The 17,774-nt window shown below is 41.1% G+C and overlaps 1 protein-coding gene across 2 annotated transcripts; it reads right to left on the reverse strand.

Annotated features, from left to right (window-relative positions):
- Positions 1-247: 247 nt before the first annotated feature.
- LOC108665854 (histone acetyltransferase KAT7) lies at positions 248-15,899 on the reverse strand. Of its 2 annotated transcripts, XM_018152662.2 has the most exons (16): positions 15,632-15,899; positions 11,442-11,584; positions 10,824-10,964; positions 9,283-9,647; positions 8,414-8,917; positions 7,576-7,878; positions 7,039-7,169; positions 6,321-6,482; positions 5,675-5,785; positions 4,034-4,186; positions 3,424-3,650; positions 3,012-3,198; positions 2,198-2,291; positions 1,658-1,804; positions 1,341-1,447; positions 248-1,095 (listed from the first exon to the last, which is right to left on the reverse strand). In XM_018152662.2, exons 1-16 carry the CDS (start codon positions 15,638-15,640, stop codon positions 835-837), a joined length of 3,045 nt encoding a protein of 1,014 aa, XP_018008151.1. In that variant the 5' UTR covers positions 15,641-15,899; the 3' UTR covers positions 248-834. The 2 variants fall into 2 exon arrangements, with proteins under 2 accessions (XP_018008151.1, XP_047735426.1); XM_047879470.1 differs by lacking the exon at positions 10,824-10,964 and having other exon boundaries at positions 15,632-15,897.
- Between the last annotated feature and the right edge of the window lie 1,875 nt (positions 15,900-17,774).

Consider the following 17,774-nt stretch of genomic DNA (forward strand, 5'->3'; position numbering starts at 1 on the left):
ACGAGGCAGCAACCAGTCCCAGAAATGCGACAGTTCTGATGCGTCAAACTTGGGTCCTGGTCTCATTAATTGCACAACAAGAAATCAATGGAAATAGTGACACATCTGCTTAGTCCTGGAAGCTAGGTGCGGGATTAGAAAAACGGAAGCTATACGTGGGAATTAGTGCCTCACTTTGAGCCAGAAATAATATTTCATCTGCGTCATTATGGCTACTTTTTTCAAATTCCGCAGTCACACAACAAAATTAATTTCAATACTCACATTGATTGGCAAGTACTATCAAAAATAATTATGAGTTCGTAACTTCATCAGCCAATGGCGCAATCCCTGATGTATTTTCAAGCTAAACCCACCAATCACAGACGAGGAATCGGCGTGATTGTTGCACTTAGGCCACAAGATTACTTCAGCAAGATTACAGAGAACGGCTCCTGGACGCTGCGAGCCGCGCTCAAGAGTATGCAAAGCTCCAAGAACAAAGCACACAAAATACAAAGTATTTTACATTGTTCGAGCAAGCAACGACTACCAGTAAACATAATTTATCCAATGAGTAACGCACACACATGTTCTTACGATATATTTTAAGTATAATTATACACAGGCTTGATTGCTATGAGTAGTACTGCACTAAGTTATATATAACGAGCATCATTAGTTTTCATTTTCTGAAATCTACGAACAAGGTACACCGTTAGCAAACGGCATTAAACTTGAAGCTAAATGAGATTTGACTGCAGTTCACTGAGTTGCAGTCAATAAAAAAGAAACGCAAAGAGCCCAATATTGAGGTAAACGAAATATATTCGCAAACGCGGTCGAGACGCTGCGCTACTCAGGGGCGCTGCTCTTCTTCTTGCGGTCTTTGGTGTTGGTGGAGGAAGCCTTGCCGTTACCTGGTCCAGCAGCACCACCTCCTCCCCCACTACCCCCACCACTTCCACCCCCTCCACCAGAGCCGTTATTGGAGTTACTCTGCGTGGCGTCGTCGGGGGTGACGACGTAGGGCCGCCAGTTGAGGTAGCGATCGTCGATCTCAGCGTGATCCTGACGTCGCTTCTTGCGTCGCGCCACGAACTCCTCCAGCAGATCCTGCGAGATCAGCGATAACTGCCATAGTTACCGTGATAACTGCCATAGTTACGGCGATAACTGCCATAGTTACTGCAAAAACTAGTGACTGATAACACAGCCATACGTAGGTACTGCAAAACTGGTCATAGTTACTGCGTAAATTGTCATAATTACTATAATAACGATAAAATGAATGTGTATTCATTTTAGTAATGCAAGAAGGATGACATCAAAGGAGTGTCTCTATCGCACGATGGACTGACCTGGCGCTTGAGGAGGATATGCTTCCCCTTCCAGTACTTCATCATGCCCATGTACTGGAACGTACTCACGATGTCGTACGAGTTCACGGCCATCTCAGCACTCATGTCTGCATCACGTAAAACATACAAGCATAAATAATCCTCATTTCGTAACTGTTGACTCAAAGATGATGCAAGACAGAACTAAGCCAGTAATCTCAAAAAGCTCTTCTTACTTTGTAACGAAAAATAACACAGTTCCAGGGCACAAAGGGCTTCTAACCCACAGATATTTCTGTCATAGGAGAACAATAGAGGAAGAGGTTGCGTTGTATTACCTTTGATGGAGATGTTGGGGTCGGAGTAGCTGGAGAGGTAGTTGAGTAGCAGGTCTTTCCAATAAGACCTGTAGGAGATCAGCCCCAGGTCACTCAGAGGCTTCTCCGGCGACCCGATCTTGCCTTCCTCTCGCGTCAGCAGGTAACCTGTTGGGGTTCATGGGGCGTACAGTGCTATCAAAAATACTTACGAGTTTATATTTTGTTCTGTTATGGGGCGTACCGTCAGCCAATCACTGACGGATTTTTAAGCAAAATCCACCAATCACAGACTGTAAAACGGCCGTCCCGAGTATTTAAGTGAGTTTTGGCCGCAGGACAACAATTTAGGACAGGATTCATGGGCAAAATCCCAGAGGGAAAGTTCACAGAAAATTGTACAGCACAATCAAATGAATTACTAAGAATAAAGACATTCGGGCTTGAAAACTAATAAATTCACATGTGAACACGACAAAAATTAACACCAGCGGATATCAGGATAAATAATAGCTCATGAACAAGATGACGATAATCATGGTTAATAAGCGACTGACGCACTGAAGTCGATGAGAAGGCGACCAAAGCCTTTGCGCTGGTAGGGCGGCAGCGTCATGATGCACGACACGTTGTAGTTCAGAAAGCTGTTCTTCTCCTGCATAGGAGGGAATGGGCGGTTATTTGAGTATTAAATTAGAATATTTTATTAACAATATACAGGGACATTTTCTAGCAAGCAGCAACGCTTGGTTAAAAGAAAGTCAGCTCCTGTAAACGTAGGTCTTAAAAATTGCTCCAAGGTAAATATAATTTGAGATTGGTGCTTCATAATTTATTCAGTGTTTTGTATCAGATATTATGTATATTATTTGTTGCTAGAAAGCATTTCTATCTTCAAGCCTTTACATATGCCATCATGGCACTCTTGCACTCAGTTTTACTTTAGTTAACATGCCAAGATTTATGCTAATTATCATTCAAGTTTATCGTTTTTGCATATGACTTTTAAAAATATTAAATTATTCAGCGAGGTACGCTCGATCATCACAATTATGAGTGGGAATGTGAGAGGACTGAGGCGAGTGTCAATACGAAGTGGCATCACAACGTCAGGTGGCATCACAACGCCAAGTGGCATCACAACGTCAGGTGGCATCACAACGTCAGGTGGCAACACAACGCCAAGTGGCAACACAACGCCAAGTGGCATCACAACGACAGGTGGCATCACAACGTCAGGTGGCATCACAACACCAAGTGGCATCACAACACCAAGTGGCATCACAACGTCAAGTGGCATCACAACGTCAAGTGGCATCACAAAGCCAAGTGGCATCACAACGTCAAGTGGCATCCTAACGCCACGTGGCATCACCTTGCTGAAGTATCCGATGATATGGCAGCCCTCGTGGTCACCAAGCGTCATGATGTAGAACAAGAACGGCTCCACGTCGAAGTAGAGCGTCTTGTGGTCGAGGAATAGCATCGCTAGAAGGCACAAATTCTGGCAATACGTTTTGTATTTCTTGCCGTCCACTTCCCATACTGATAACTTGTCTTTCCTGCAATGATAAAGCAATTTGAACAATGATTAATTTTGTTGTGCCAATGGTTAATACGTACCTCTCAGTCCTTAGTTTGTTGTCTCAGTCTCAATTCAACAAGCTACAACTTCAGCCCCAATGATATTCCTACCGTAACTTGGAGAATTAAAAATTGCAACTCAGTAACACTTCAACAAACTCCAATTTTTAATGCTATTCCTACCTGAAGTGACCGGTACTCACCTGTAAATTTCATCGCCAGGCGGGTGCCGCCACACGCACTTGGCCATGTGTCTGTGCAGGACGGTTTTACTCCGCATGTACTTCAGACAGAACTCGCACACGTAAATCTTAGGCTGGTGGTTGTACTGGTCGGGATACTGGGACTGGTACCAGGCCTCCATCTCGTAGTGACCCATCTCCAGGTACCTGATGCCCTTGGTGTCGGGCAATCCCCGCAGGTCGTCCTCCTGAAAAGGCGAGTGATTTTGTTTCCTGAACCTGCCATCAGGGGTACATTATTCAGCGACATATTTAAAGGGGGTTACGTTTTTATTATCGAATAAATCGGTGAAATTGGCAGTAATTTCCAGGCGGGTGACGTTAGTGACAGGCAGATCGGGTGCAGTGATCGTCCGGAAGTAGAGAGAGAAACAATTACAAAGCCGTAAGGAGCAATAAGCGATAAAAAACACCTACAGAATGACAATTAATCTCGATTTGTTCCTGGACTCTGGCAAAAAATTAAGCATTGAGCACGATAACAATGAAATCTTTGCCAGCAACAACTGCGGCGTGACACACATTAGCAACTGAAGCATTACACGCAACAGCAACTGAGGCCAGAACTCACAATAATAATAGAGGCGCGCTGCTGGGCCTCTTGGAAGAGGCGCAGGTCCCAGGCCGGGCTGTGTCCCGTCAGGGCTGGCTGGCGGTCGCTGTCGGCAAGCTCTTCCTCCTCCCCCGGCAGCGCCTCCGACATCGTCGCGCGCTCCTCCCGGATCTACAGGACGTCATATGCTCAGTATTGAGATCACTTCAAATTAATTTTCAAATACCCTTTCCTTCACATTTAAATTTATGGCCGTAGTTAGTTAGTTAGTTTAGTGGCCACATGTTTACTAGCGCTTCAGCTATTTAGCTACCTCGCACCGAAAGTCATGTTGAACATCACCAAAGAGGTGGAAGGCCTCAATTATCAAAAGTTTCTCAAATCAAAAATAGGTCATCACCCACAAGGGCTGGAAGGTCTCAGATGTCCAGCCCGCTGAAGCTGGCTCGAAAGAAGCAGCGTTAGCATCTCAAAGAGACGAAGTGACAAGGAGGGACAGGTGAAAAGTAACAAACTAAGACGCTCGAACAAGAGGTCGCTTACACGGGACGTCGGCCGCCTGCACGAGAGAGACAGAGAAGGGAAATGTAAGGAATCCTACCTACATAATAACTTAACCCCACAAGCCACAACTGAGATCTGCAGTCAGACACCACGAGCTCAGCGGTGGGGCGCTCAAGAACAATCCCCCTAGGAACGCGAAATCCCATAGGACTTCTGACGAGCACAGACATGCGTCAGAAGTCCCCCTTGAGGGGATTTATGGCCGTATGTAGTACAGAGGATGCTGAAAGGACGTAATTTTAGGATGGCAGAATTTGTTCTTTTAAACATGTTTGATTGAACCCGGAGAATAAGTTTTATTGATAACTTTCTTGCCTTTTTTTTAATAAGTTGAATATTATTTTCATTGATGAGTACATTCGGTATCGTGGAAATTTATGACTGTGGATATTTCGTACCGTCAATATTAATACCGGTAATTGTGATAATTTAGTAGCATGGACCTTTACAGCGGGGGGTAACCGGTACCATGGACATATGATATAATATTTCCAATATGTATTAATATTCTGCAAAGTGGATATCTATAACCGTGCTTATCTAGCACTTTAGATATTCTGAGATACTTGGAATTTAATTATCATTAGATTATTAATTTACAAATAAATTAATAATAAAATAAAGTTTATATAACTACAAAGCGACAGAAAGTTTTAAGTCATCAGCCTATCACTAGGACTGTTGCGAGCTGCTAGCGAACTGCTGCACACCGCGCCCGTGTGCCGTATGAGGTACCACACGGTACCTTGTTGCAGTGGTACCACACGGTACCTTTTTGCAGTGGTACCACAAGGCACCACACGGTACCTTGTTGCAGTGTTACCACACGGTACCTTGTTGCAGTGGTAAGACAAGGCACCACACGGTACTTTGTTGCAGTGGTACCACAAGTCACCACACGGTACTTTGTTGCAGTGGTACCACAAGTCACCACACGGTACTTTGTTGCAGTGGTACCACAAGGCACCACACGGTACTTTGTTGCAGTGGTACCACAAGGTACCACACGGTACTTTGTTGCAGTGGTACCACAAGGTACCACACGGTACCTTGTTGCAGCGTTACCACACGGTACCACAAGGCACCACACGGTACCTTGTTGCAGTAGGCCCGCTGCTCGGCGGTGACGCGGGGGCTCTTCTTGGCCATGATGTCCCGGGCCTTGAGACGCTCCTCCTCCGCCTGCAGCCACGCCTCGCGGTCAGCCTTCAACCGTCAACAACAACATATAATTAGAAATATGAACAATAAATACTTTTATTAATAAACAATCATTGATGAAAAATATAATTAAGGAATTATCATTGATGAAAACTATAATGAATGCTGTAAAACTACAATATTATCAAAACAACTAAAGCCCTATTGCGCTATATCAATGTATTGAGTTTTTGAAAAATTGAATTTTATAACGTGTTACTAGTCACGTCTAAGCTTACTTTACAATACAGGAAACGACATAAATTTTTAAATATGAAAACAGGTGTCTGCCACATTACCCTTTTATATCGAGTCACGAGTTATCTCTACTTTAGGTAATTAAATTACGTAATGTACGTCTGACTTCTTGGTCCACTTAATGCCAGGTTAGAAAGTACATTGCATTACATTGATAAACACTGCAGAGGGCATAAGTGCTCATCAGAGGGGATGAGTGCACTGCAGAGTACAGGAAGTAAATCGAACAGTGCAGAAGTATGCTGTAGCATACAGTAAATAGAGTGCATGGTCACTGGAGCACCTTGCATTTTTCAGGCGTGGTGTTGTGGAAGATTGGGCAAGCTTCGACCGTGAAGTGGCGAGGGTGGGCGCCCCCCAGGTGCCCCAGGGAGTTGCAGCCGTCCACGGGGCACGACCGCTTCTCGATGGGCCGCGGGGGCGTCAGCTCGCACATCATTCCAATCTGCAATGAAAAATGTCATGTATAAATAAGTATTAAATAAGCATAAATTCAGCAGAGAGCCCTGCATAAATTCAGCACCGAACCAGCATACTATAAAATAGTATGCGGGTTCGGTAAGTAGTGAGAAAGAATAAGCGTATGCTTGTTATTATTGAGAGATAACAGATCAGTTAAACACAACACGATAAGCAGGGTAGCAATATGAGCAGCACATTTCTAGTGTTGTGCGCTAATTATAACGAGATTTGAGCTTGAGACACGACGCCGAGCAGAGAGCCAGGAGCCTGAGACAGTGACAGGAGCCTGAGACAGTGACAGGAGCCTGAGACAGGGGCAGGACCCTGAGATAGGCGACAGAGACAGGGTAGGAGCCTGAGACAGGCGACATAGACAGAGACAGTGACAGGAGCCTGAGACAGGCGACAGAGACAGTGACAGGAGCCTGAGACAGGCGACAGAGACAGTGCCAGGAGCCTGAGACAGTGACAGGAGCCTGAGACAGGCAACAGAGACAGTGACAGGAGCCTGAGACAGGCGACAGAGACAGGGGGAAGACCTTGTCATCAGACAGGGGCGTGCGGTTGGGCGTCTTCTTGCTGGCGGCGAGCAGCGCACGCGACGCTCCCGGCAAGGCGTCGTGGCGCTTGCTGCGCGGGGCACCGCTGCGGCGGCCGCTCTTGCTGGCACCTGTCGGGTGAAAGTTTGTTAGGAGGGGAGGCTGATGCTACATTCTCGACCTCGGTTTTGATGTATTAACTCGAAAATTCACGAGTAATTTAGGAAATTATCCACGAGGCATTAGTTTACAACTAATACACTCACAGCTATTTCCAATACCTTCACTCACCATTTTTTACAAATTATTCACTGAACGTTACTCACAACCCTTTAATTCACTAACCGCGACTCACGACGCGTTCACTCGCCACACCACAACTCATCATTCACCGTCACATACAACACGTTCACTAGCTCCTTCATAACTGTCACTGTCACATACAACACGTTCACTAGCTCCTTCATAACTGTCACATACAACACGTTCACCAGCTCCTTCATAACTGTCACTGTCACATACAGCACGCTTACACACCATTATTTTCAGACTCAGAGTCAGTGCCCTTGCTGATGCCAAGCAAGTTGCTACGCTTGGACTTGACGCTGGACGAGCGGGTTAAGTGCTTCCGAGGGGTCTCCGTTTCCCCTCCTTCTCCCTCTTTCTCAGTTTCATCAGATTCGTTGTTCTCAGATTCGTCTTTATCAAAAGGTCTGCGTGCCGTCAGCCGCCGCTCTGAGGACGGCTTGCGCTGGTGATGCCCACTGGACGGCGACGACTTCTGACGCTGACTTGATGATTCTCCTGACGATTCACTGGAAGAATCTCCACTTTCACTTCCTGCAAAATCAAAATGGGAATTCGAAAAATGATTGAATGATCAGGTTATTTTGATCTTTAAAATGAAATATCAGTTTATCAAAGTTATTTCTTTTTGAAACTACCGATAGCAAACAGCAATAGATTTTGATTAGCAATCCTTTGGTTACGGTAACGGTTTACAAACTGATGTAAAGTAATTCCTGGATAACAGATCTATTCTCGGGATTAATGGATTTTGAGGGCTAAATTTAGTCAAATTCATCAAAGATGACAACATAAGTGAGTGCAACCTGATTATTGGGTAACAAGTTGGAACTGTTTGCGACCTCAGGGAGATGCTATGAGAGAATGGTGAAAAGACAATGCATTGCTGCCCTTAGGAGGGACGGACGAATATAACTAATTATATGGAACTTAAGAACAATGCTTTAAGAAGATCAAGAGCAACAGCAATAAAATGTCAGTCCCAAAGGACAATGAAAGTGTAAAGTAAACCCATGACACGAAAATATAACTTGTCACACATGCCATAAAACTAGGGAAGAAAACGCACCCGAGGACCCAGAAGAAGAGTTGGTAGAAGATTCAGACGACTTGGTAGTGGTTTTGTCTCTGGCTTTCTTGCCCTTCGAAGGAGTCACCACCTCCTTTTGCTTGAGTTTCGATGAAGACTTTGACTGTACAGCCTGGGCGAGGGCAGACTTAGTGGTGTGTGTGGGTTTACTGTGTTTATTACGGTGCTTTGCTGCACTATCGCTTGATGTCATCGCACGCTGGACGATGGAGGCGCTTTTGACAGGAGTAGACTTGGTTTCAGAAGGAGGCTCTTTGGACGACTTGCTGCTACTCTCGCTGCGGAATGAAGACGAGTGCTTCGAAAATGCGGATTTCGGGAGCGATCGAGCGTTGGTTCTTTTGCCAGAGCGACGCTCTCGACTTTCGCTGTCGTCACTTTTCTCGACCCTTTCTTCATCTTCATCATTGCTTTCACTGCTACTTTTTTCAGTGCTTGAGTCCCGTAATTTACGATCAGAAGTCGGAACTTTGGTCTTCTTCCCTGCCAAATGACATTAAATTCACAGGTTGGGCTAGGAGTAAATATTAATTTCCTTCAACACAACAAGAATGCAAACTTTATCATTAAGTGTAAAATTAAAGTAATCAACGTCGTTAATTAAAGCTTTAATAAAACACCTCAACATATTGTTTCTACAATTTCTAGAATGAAATGCATTCAATTGTTTGTAAACTAGTCAGGTACCTTTGAGCTTTTTCTCTCATTCTATTAAAAGACAATAATCAGAGGCCGTCGACTACATACTATACTTGTCAATAGTTATCTAAGATAATTAGCTTCCTACCATACCTGTGAACGTTCCTTCTTGCATCCATTCTCACATTTACTTGCTTGCATCTACTCACCAACTGGCGTCTTCTTGGATGCGGCGGTGCTCACTGGAGTCTTTTTGGACGCCGCAGCTTTAGTGCCGGTGCTGCCCCGCTGCTGCTGTGGCTGCTTAGCTTTGCTGGACGCCGCACGTGGGGGCGCTACAGGCGCCTTATTGCGGCTGCCCGCATTCTTGAGAGGAGTGGCGACGGTTTTGGCTGATTTCCGTTGCGTGGATGGAACAGTAACGCTATTCTTACGGGAAGACGAGGAGGAAGAAGATGGCAAAGAAGAGTTTGAAGAAGACAGCAGTTGTTGTTTGGAAGTGGGAGTCTTGGTTTTGTTCGAGCCACTCCTCTTGGCTGGTTTGCTTACTTCTTGTTCTGACTCTGATGAAGCTCTGTAGTGTAGGGAAGTAATAATTACAAGGAAAGAAGAATGCTGCGCAGATAATAAAATGTAGAAAATGATAAGTGTACCGAGTGTGGCAATAAATTATTTGATGACAAGAAAAGCACTTGAACATGCAAGGGGAAAATATACATGATTCTTGGGATCTGCTGATAAAATAACTTACTGATCAGGTGATGAATAACATGAAAGTGAGACGATTTACCCGACACTTTAGACCAAATTGAACCGATAATTAAACACAGCTAGACCACACACACACATTTGTGGTTATTGTATATTTCAATTTACAACTCATACATGAAGCTCAAGTGATGATGAAGCTAAACAAATACTAAAATAAAATGAAGTTACATTAATATAAGTATTTATGCAAGTGGTGAGAATGTTATCTGAAGAAGTAGTTATCTAGAATTACATGGTAAGGGACATGAACTACATTAAACATTCAAAATGAAACTTTGAAAATATGCTAAGATAAAAAAGAAATGCTTTATGCTTTAAAAGAACACAAACCTTTCAAATCAATAACTGAGGATAAGGATCAGTGATCAGGATAAATTGTAAAATGAAAAATTTATAAGGTAAAAAAGACAGGGGAGGAATTGAAGGAAATAAAAAATAAGCATAACCACATGGCAAAAATATAAATGAATATAATAATCAAATTAATTGAGTACAATAATATCTCATGCAACAGACATATGGTAATCACAAACATGAATTTAGAAACTCTTCAAAGCTAAATTCAGAAGGTTAGTCACTAGTATACCTATATCTATATTAATTACCTATTACAATAATTGTTTTGATATATTTGCAAAGAACTGAAGCGTCAATGAATTTATGAAATGATCAAGCTAATTTTTGTTTGGAGGTAAAGTTTGTTGTCGGAAATTTGTTGTAAACCATTCAAAGAATTAGACTGCAGCCCAACAATCAAGCTATTCAGGAACATTTGTTGGTTGCTGTGAGATATTAACAACATCAAAAAGCGTGAATATGGCAAATATGACATTTATGTGACAATGGCAACTATCAGATTGATAAAGTGACAACGGCAACTCACATTAGTTAAGTAAAAAATTGATAGTTGCCATAAGTCTGCAACTAAATTTACTTGACTACTGAATTAGTCACAAATTGAGGAAGCAGCTCAGAGTACCTGGTCTTGAGGGGACCCGAAGGGGTGTCGGAACACCGGCCTTTGCTGGAGGAGGAGGAGGAGGAAGGGGAGGAGGGGGGAAGGGTTTTGTGGGGGGTAGTTTCAGGGTCACTAGAAGCAGGGTGGGAGGCAGCCCGACTCCTGCCCCCATTAAAAATAAATAACCAAGGAATGAATAACAAAAATGTAATGAAGGAAATCACCGTATCAATAAAAAAATATACTTAGGAGATACATACAATATTTTCAGGCAAAATTGAGTTTCAAAAAAAAAAAAAAACAGATCTAATGAAAACATTTGGAATAGCAGGAGGAAGTATGGGTGCATATAATTAACTGACTAAAGTAAAAGTAAACATAATCACACAAACTACTTCATTAATATTTGATGTGACACAAACCATATGAAGATGTATCAAGAAAATAAACATAATAGAAAAATTAAAACAATTAAAAAAGCATCACAATATAACAAAGAAAAAGAATACTAGAATACTGAAAGTAATGAAGAAATATTAAAAATGGGCTAGAAGAAAAGGATCATAAAAATAGTGAATGCAGCTATAAATAATGTTATATGTATAGAAGAACCCTGGATATCAAGGCTACAGAAATTACCTTGTGGACACAGCAGATGATTGTTCACTATCAGAAGAAGAGGAATTTGATGATGAAGAAGATGAACTGCTTGATGACGATGACTGTGATGATGAGGAGGACTCGCTGGATGAGCTCCCTGAATCAGTGCTGCTCTGCCGTATCTGCAAAATAAATGGTTTGTTCAAAATTGTTACAAAGATTTAAAACAGTTTGAACTGTTTGCTGCTCAGACTGAGTCTTTGGAATTTAAGCATAGTGTTCAAGTTTTTCCACTTCTAAATCAGTAAATAGGAAATTACTTTTTCTACAAGATTTTTTTGGAAAAATCTTTTTGAAATTAACTGACTCGCATACATCCTTGTCAACCAACAGATCGCCTGTATCTGCAGTCGCACTGAAGCTACCACCAAAGGCTCATGCCACACCGCAACCACTCGTGACAAAACAATACTGCACTGCAGTGTCACTACCGCCAGAGCTTTGGAACAACTTGCACAAAAATGAATTACTCCTTGCAACTGTAAGGAGATCGAGATTTGCGAGTGATCACGACGATCACCTCTCGCACATGCCTTGACAAATCTGGTCATAGAGTATCGATTTAATCTATTTCGATCTAGGAGCGGGATATTTTTAGCGACCATGTATAAATGCTTCTTTGAGTTACACCCGCAACTCATTTTCTAGGACCGTTGTCAGCCTATCATAATTTAGTGCATCTAACTGTCAACTCAAACTTCCTATTTTTGTCCATGACATTTTATTCATTGGCATTAATAAATACCAACTATGATCCAGATACTGTTAAATATAAGTTAGCTACATATTCATAAAATTAACACCGAACTAAAGCAACACAAAATCAAGTAACACCAGTTGTCATATTTATTTGCACAAGTGTAATACGGTACATTGTAAAATCTAGTCTCTAAACCTGGATTTATCTAAATAGAACTGCTTCCGTAATTCATTATGCAATATGTATTGGTGATGTGTGTCAGTAATACGTATATAATATATGTGCGAGACTTCACCGTCTTGCGCATATATTTATTGCCGTCTTGCCTAGAGGATTTCAAGCCATGACAGGTAGAATTATTGCTACCATAGTCTGCCTTCCACTGCAGATGGTAATGCCAATTGTACTGCTGTGATTTAATTAAGGAAATTCATGTGTGGCTTCTGCCCAACTTTCCAGTTAGCCATTAGGCACCCTGATCAGGCTGATGGCTGGGTTGCCTAATTCTAATTTTAATATAAGAGGATAATCAAGCAATGAAATTTTAAATTTATTTTGAAAATATGTCAGTTTGGAGTCATCAGCTGCAAGATTTCAGTACTAAGTATGAAATTTCTAGTCTTATATTATATATTAAAGTTAAAATAGACTTGCTATGAAAGGCTTTCATGTTTCAAGTTCCATGATGCTGATGGCATACTCGCATAGTGACAAAGCAGAGAATTTTTTAGACTCTCCCTCAAGTTCATTTTCGAGTCCTAGGGTAAACGCGGTATATTCCGACACATTAAGGACATACCGTAGCAAGAAATGAATGGCTATAAAAATATCACCGTAAGCGAAACTCAAGTCCTGATTGCTTTACGCCACTCTCAAGACACCACACTACGTGCCAGCAATGATGAAACGTCACAAACTGTTGCCATATTTATTTAAAAGCCTTTAGAATTCAAACCTACAAAATCACTGAATTCCGACGCAGTGTGTGACTAAATTTGGCATATTGCAAGACCAATTCTGGCAGCGCTTCAAACTCTATAAATTTGTAATTCCGGGGCCCTGTGTTGGAATTCCAATGCCCTGTGTGAGCTGTATCGGAATACGACACAGCTCAGAACAAGCTTAATTAAAAGATTTTAATTTTTTAATTAAGCTTTTAATTAAGAGCTATTAAACTTTTAATTAGAAAAAATTTAATTTTTGGACACAGCTCAGAATGATCTGTGTGTATCTAATTCCTAGCTGTGTCAGAATTAGTTTTTATGTGTCAAAAAATTGTTGCTTAACTTAATCATCTATTAATTTATTTACTACCTACTACTTGAAATCAGCAAATACAAGTTATACCTAGGATTCCTAATATATTCACAGACTTATTCAAAAGTCTCAAACCATAATATTCTTTCTACACAAACAGTTTATCGTGCCACTATTTGGGAGAGCAAGGTTAACTATCAACTTCTACACGTTTTTCAATGTTCCCTCTGGGTGATGTGCACTGTCTCTCTTTGGATCTTAACATTTTCCTGCCAGATGGCCCAGACCTAATGTTTTGGCAATGGTATGGCGTGCAATAGTATGACGTCACTATTTCAAGTTTTCAACCATCAACAAATGCGTGGAAGTAAGACAAAGCTTAATATAAAGGAAAAAGTTGAGACGTGTTGGAATTACCCATGATGTCGGGATATACCATGTTTACCCTATAAGTATAGGGTAAACGCGGTATATTCCGACATCGTAGGTAATTCCGTCACCTCTCCAGCTTTTCCTTTATATTAAGCTTTGTTTTAGTTCCATGCGTTCATTGATGGTTGAAATGGTGACGTCATACATTTGCGTGTCAAAATACTGCAAAAACACTAGGTCTTGGCNGTAGTAACCGCATACATCAAGGTAAAAGTGCACAGAAAGTCTAAAAATATTTTTACACGAACTCGGATCTCGCTTTGAACAAAAATAGTGAAAATCATGGGGCGAAAATTGTACCTGTTGAATTTTCATTTACCAGGTTTTGATTGTTTTCATAGCCTAAATGAAAAAGTGTAGCTCTGTGGGTTAGAACCTCTTATGGGGCCCAGCAAGTTAAGATATCTGCAGAACATCAATCAGCAAGAGAATCAGTTTGGTGCGAACTTTTTCTAAAAGGCAAGGATAGCATCCTCATAGGGGTCGTGTATATAGATCACCTAACAGTTCCTCTGATTATGGTAAAGTACTAAACAGCCTTTTACCGAGCATAACTTTCAGCAGGTCGCATACGTTGATCGTTGGTGACTTTAACTACCCAGAAATAGACTGACTGATGAATCCTCTCCATGAGATTAGAATAACCCAGTATCCATGTTCTTGGAGTCGGTGCGAGACTCATTTTTAGTCCACACCGAGACTCATAACAGTCCCCAAATATTCTAGATCTAGTGTTCACTAGTGATTAATCAATGTTAGACGAGCTTCGCACGAGGCTCCGTTGGGCAAAAGCCAACACCAATCTTTGTTTTTCAGTATTAAATGCTATGTAGAAAAGACGCTGTGAAAGTGTGATCGTTTGAACTTTGTGAATGGTGACTATGTTAAACTCTGTGATGCATTGAATGCGGCGAATATTTCGGACGGTATTAAGGACATGAATGTAGCTGATTCATGGTCATTTCTCAAAGGCACTTTTATGCCTGCAGTTGATGCATGTTTACTTAAAATTACGATCAGAGAAGTCAAAAAGTCACGGTGGATGAACAGTACAGTTATAGCTCTGTCTCTTATACACATCTAGATGTGTATAAGAGACAGCTGCACAGTGGTGCGCGAACACGTGCGCGAAGATAATCAATTTTCATTACATTGCGCCAACTGTGCCCAGCAATAGCTTAAAAAAAGTGAAAATGCGCGGGAAAATTCACCAAAAACAAACATCATCCTGAGTGTGGCCTACCTAGCGGCCTAGCCTACTTAACATTTAAACCAATTCCTTATGTATGATTTGTATGATAATGCTGGATTGCTGGTAGGCCTATCTATGATATTTACTGGTCTCCCTATAGGACTCAAAAATGAACTTGAAGAGTCTAAAAAAGTCTGCTTTAATACCATCAGCCTCACATCAGGAACGACAGGAAGCTTAGCTGCCATCGCATTTTAGCATGAATCTAGTATGGAATATATCTACTTGGCGAGCCGCGACTGAATTTTTCGAGCCGTGGTTTTATGGATTTGCCAGCCGTGATTCCATTTCTACGAAGCGGAAACGGTAAAGCAATGCGGATTGCGGAAGTTGAAAATTTTATGAAATGACATGTTTGCGAAGTGCAAACCGCGATTTTTTAATCAAACAAAAATTTATGACATTCGAGCCGTGAGATTTCATACCTACTGAAATTATATGATATTAGAGCCGCAATATTTCAGACAAAAATAGGACTTTTCCAGACTAGGCATGAATTAAATACATAATCAATTCAAGGAAATTTACCAGTTTCATTGTAGCAAATTGATATTAGGGCATTTTCTGCTACACCATTTATTCAAAAAACCCGTATTGATTGTCGTAAAATATGTTTTTCAACGCCCCTCATGTCAGTGACACGTTGGCTGAAGTAAAATTGAATTGCTAACATTAACTATTTTACAGATAATGGAGTATGGCCTGTATGTAAACAATGCGACCTTTTTCTTCGTAGTCTCATACAAGGAGGACTCGATTTAAATAATTTCAAAGAAATAGTTCTAGGAGCATACTTGTCGTTCAATAAGTAACTCGAAAACACAAATGATAGCAAACAAGTATAATTGCTGACGTGCGGAGTTCTCCAATGAATGGAAAACTAAGCTAGGCTGCTCATCCTAATATTAATCTCGGGGCTTGTCTCGATTTACGATACAAGCGAGAATATTATGTTATATCATTATGATCATATCATGCCAAAAATAAAGTGACCTGCTTGTCTTTTTTATCTCATAAAGTGGCATAAAGAGAAAATATTTAAATCTAAACACATTGCGATATACAACGAAATTAAACAAAAATATTACACATCACATAAACAATAAAACATTTTACTCAGTTTCATAGCCCTTAATATGAAACCGATCTGCATGAACTAAAGTAATTGATTCAATAAAATGAGAGCGCGACGATCATGGTCATAATTTTTTACCTAATTTTGTATAACTTTAAGTTTTACTTTACTTAATTTCGTATAAATTATAAACGAAGAGACAAAGGAAACACTCTACGGAAAACCGCAATTCTTAAAAAAATCATGATTCAAACTTTCGGCTTCAAATGTCGATGTGGTAGATTTTCATTCGAATTTGTATCGAGACGCTGCGACGTCACTACTTATCGCCATATATATTTAGTTCGGTGTAGGATCTCCAAGCATCCGAAGCGCGTACCGATTCCCCTGACGCTGAGCCTCCCGTATACGAGCTGCCGGCTCGCACACGCGGGGCTGCGCTGTTGGGGGAGGACGAAGAGGTCTCGGGGCACGTAGGCACTATCCCAGCAGGGAATTTTTGGGGATAAATAATTTAAAGTTCGATGATCTATTTAGACTAAGTAATTTTGATTAGTTCTGCAGACTTGCAAGCTACGCAAAAACATTTAAGCTGGATTAACATGAATTTCTCAGTAATATGCAGTGGTGGTGAGAGCAGGCACACGCAATATATTTTTTTGTTCACTCGCAGCAGACGTTCTGCGCAAATAATATGTGATTTGATGCAGTGAAATTACATGCCAATGTTTTTGAAGTTCCAAGCGTTTCTGATGTTCATATTATAACCGACCGATAAGGGTATCTGGTTTCCTTAATTAAATCACAGCAGTACAATTGGCATTACCATCTGGAGTGGAAGGCAGACTATGGTAGCATTAATCCTAACAGTCATGGCTTGAAGTTTACTATGCATGACGGCAATAAATAAATAGGCCATGGGCCTATTTCTTCAACGCCGACACTTCTATTCTAAATATATGCGTGAGACAGTGAGGTCTTGCGCATATAATCAAATATTATATATGCATTACCGACATACATCGGTAATATGCATTTCGTAATGAATTACGGAAGCAGTTCCCCTCTTTAGATAAATCAAGGTTTAGAGACCACATTATACAATGTATTACACTTATGCAAATAAATATGACAACTGGTGTTACTCGATTTTGTATTGCTTTAGTTCGGTGTTAATTTTATGAATATGTAGCTAACTTATATATAACAGTATCTGGATCATAGTTGGTATTTATTAATGCCAATGAATAAAATGTAATGGACAAAAATAGGAAGTTTGAGTTGACAGTTAAATGCACTAAATTATGATAGGCTGACAACGGTCCTAGAAAATGAGTTGCGGGTGTAACTCAAAGAAGCATTTATACATGGTCGCTAAAAATATCCCGCTCCTAGATCGAAATAGATTAAATCGATACTCTATGACCAGTTTTGTCAAGGCGTTTGCGAGAGGTGATCGTCGTGATCACTCGCAAATCTCGATCTCCTTACAGTTGCAAGGAGAAATTCATTTTTGTGCAAGTTGTTCCAAAGCTCTGGCGGTAGTGACACTGCATTGCGGTATTGCTTTATCACGAGTGGTTGCGGTGTGGCATG

Source organism: Hyalella azteca, unplaced genomic scaffold (genome assembly GCF_000764305.2).
Source record: "Hyalella azteca isolate HAZT.00-mixed unplaced genomic scaffold, Hazt_2.0.2 contig3147, whole genome shotgun sequence".
NCBI lineage: Eukaryota > Metazoa > Arthropoda > Malacostraca > Amphipoda > Hyalellidae > Hyalella > Hyalella azteca.

Excerpts from the sequence above, each read along its gene's own strand:
- LOC108665854 (XM_018152662.2), bottom strand. Across the intron at positions 8,918-9,282 it reads ATCCAAGAAGACGCCAGTTG|GGAAGAAGACCAAAGTTCCG; the intron begins GTGAGTAGATGC and ends GTCATTTGGCAG. Across the intron at positions 2,292-3,011 it reads TCATCGGATACTTCAGCAAG|GAGAAGAACAGCTTTCTGAA; the intron begins GTGATGCCACGT and ends CCTCCTATGCAG.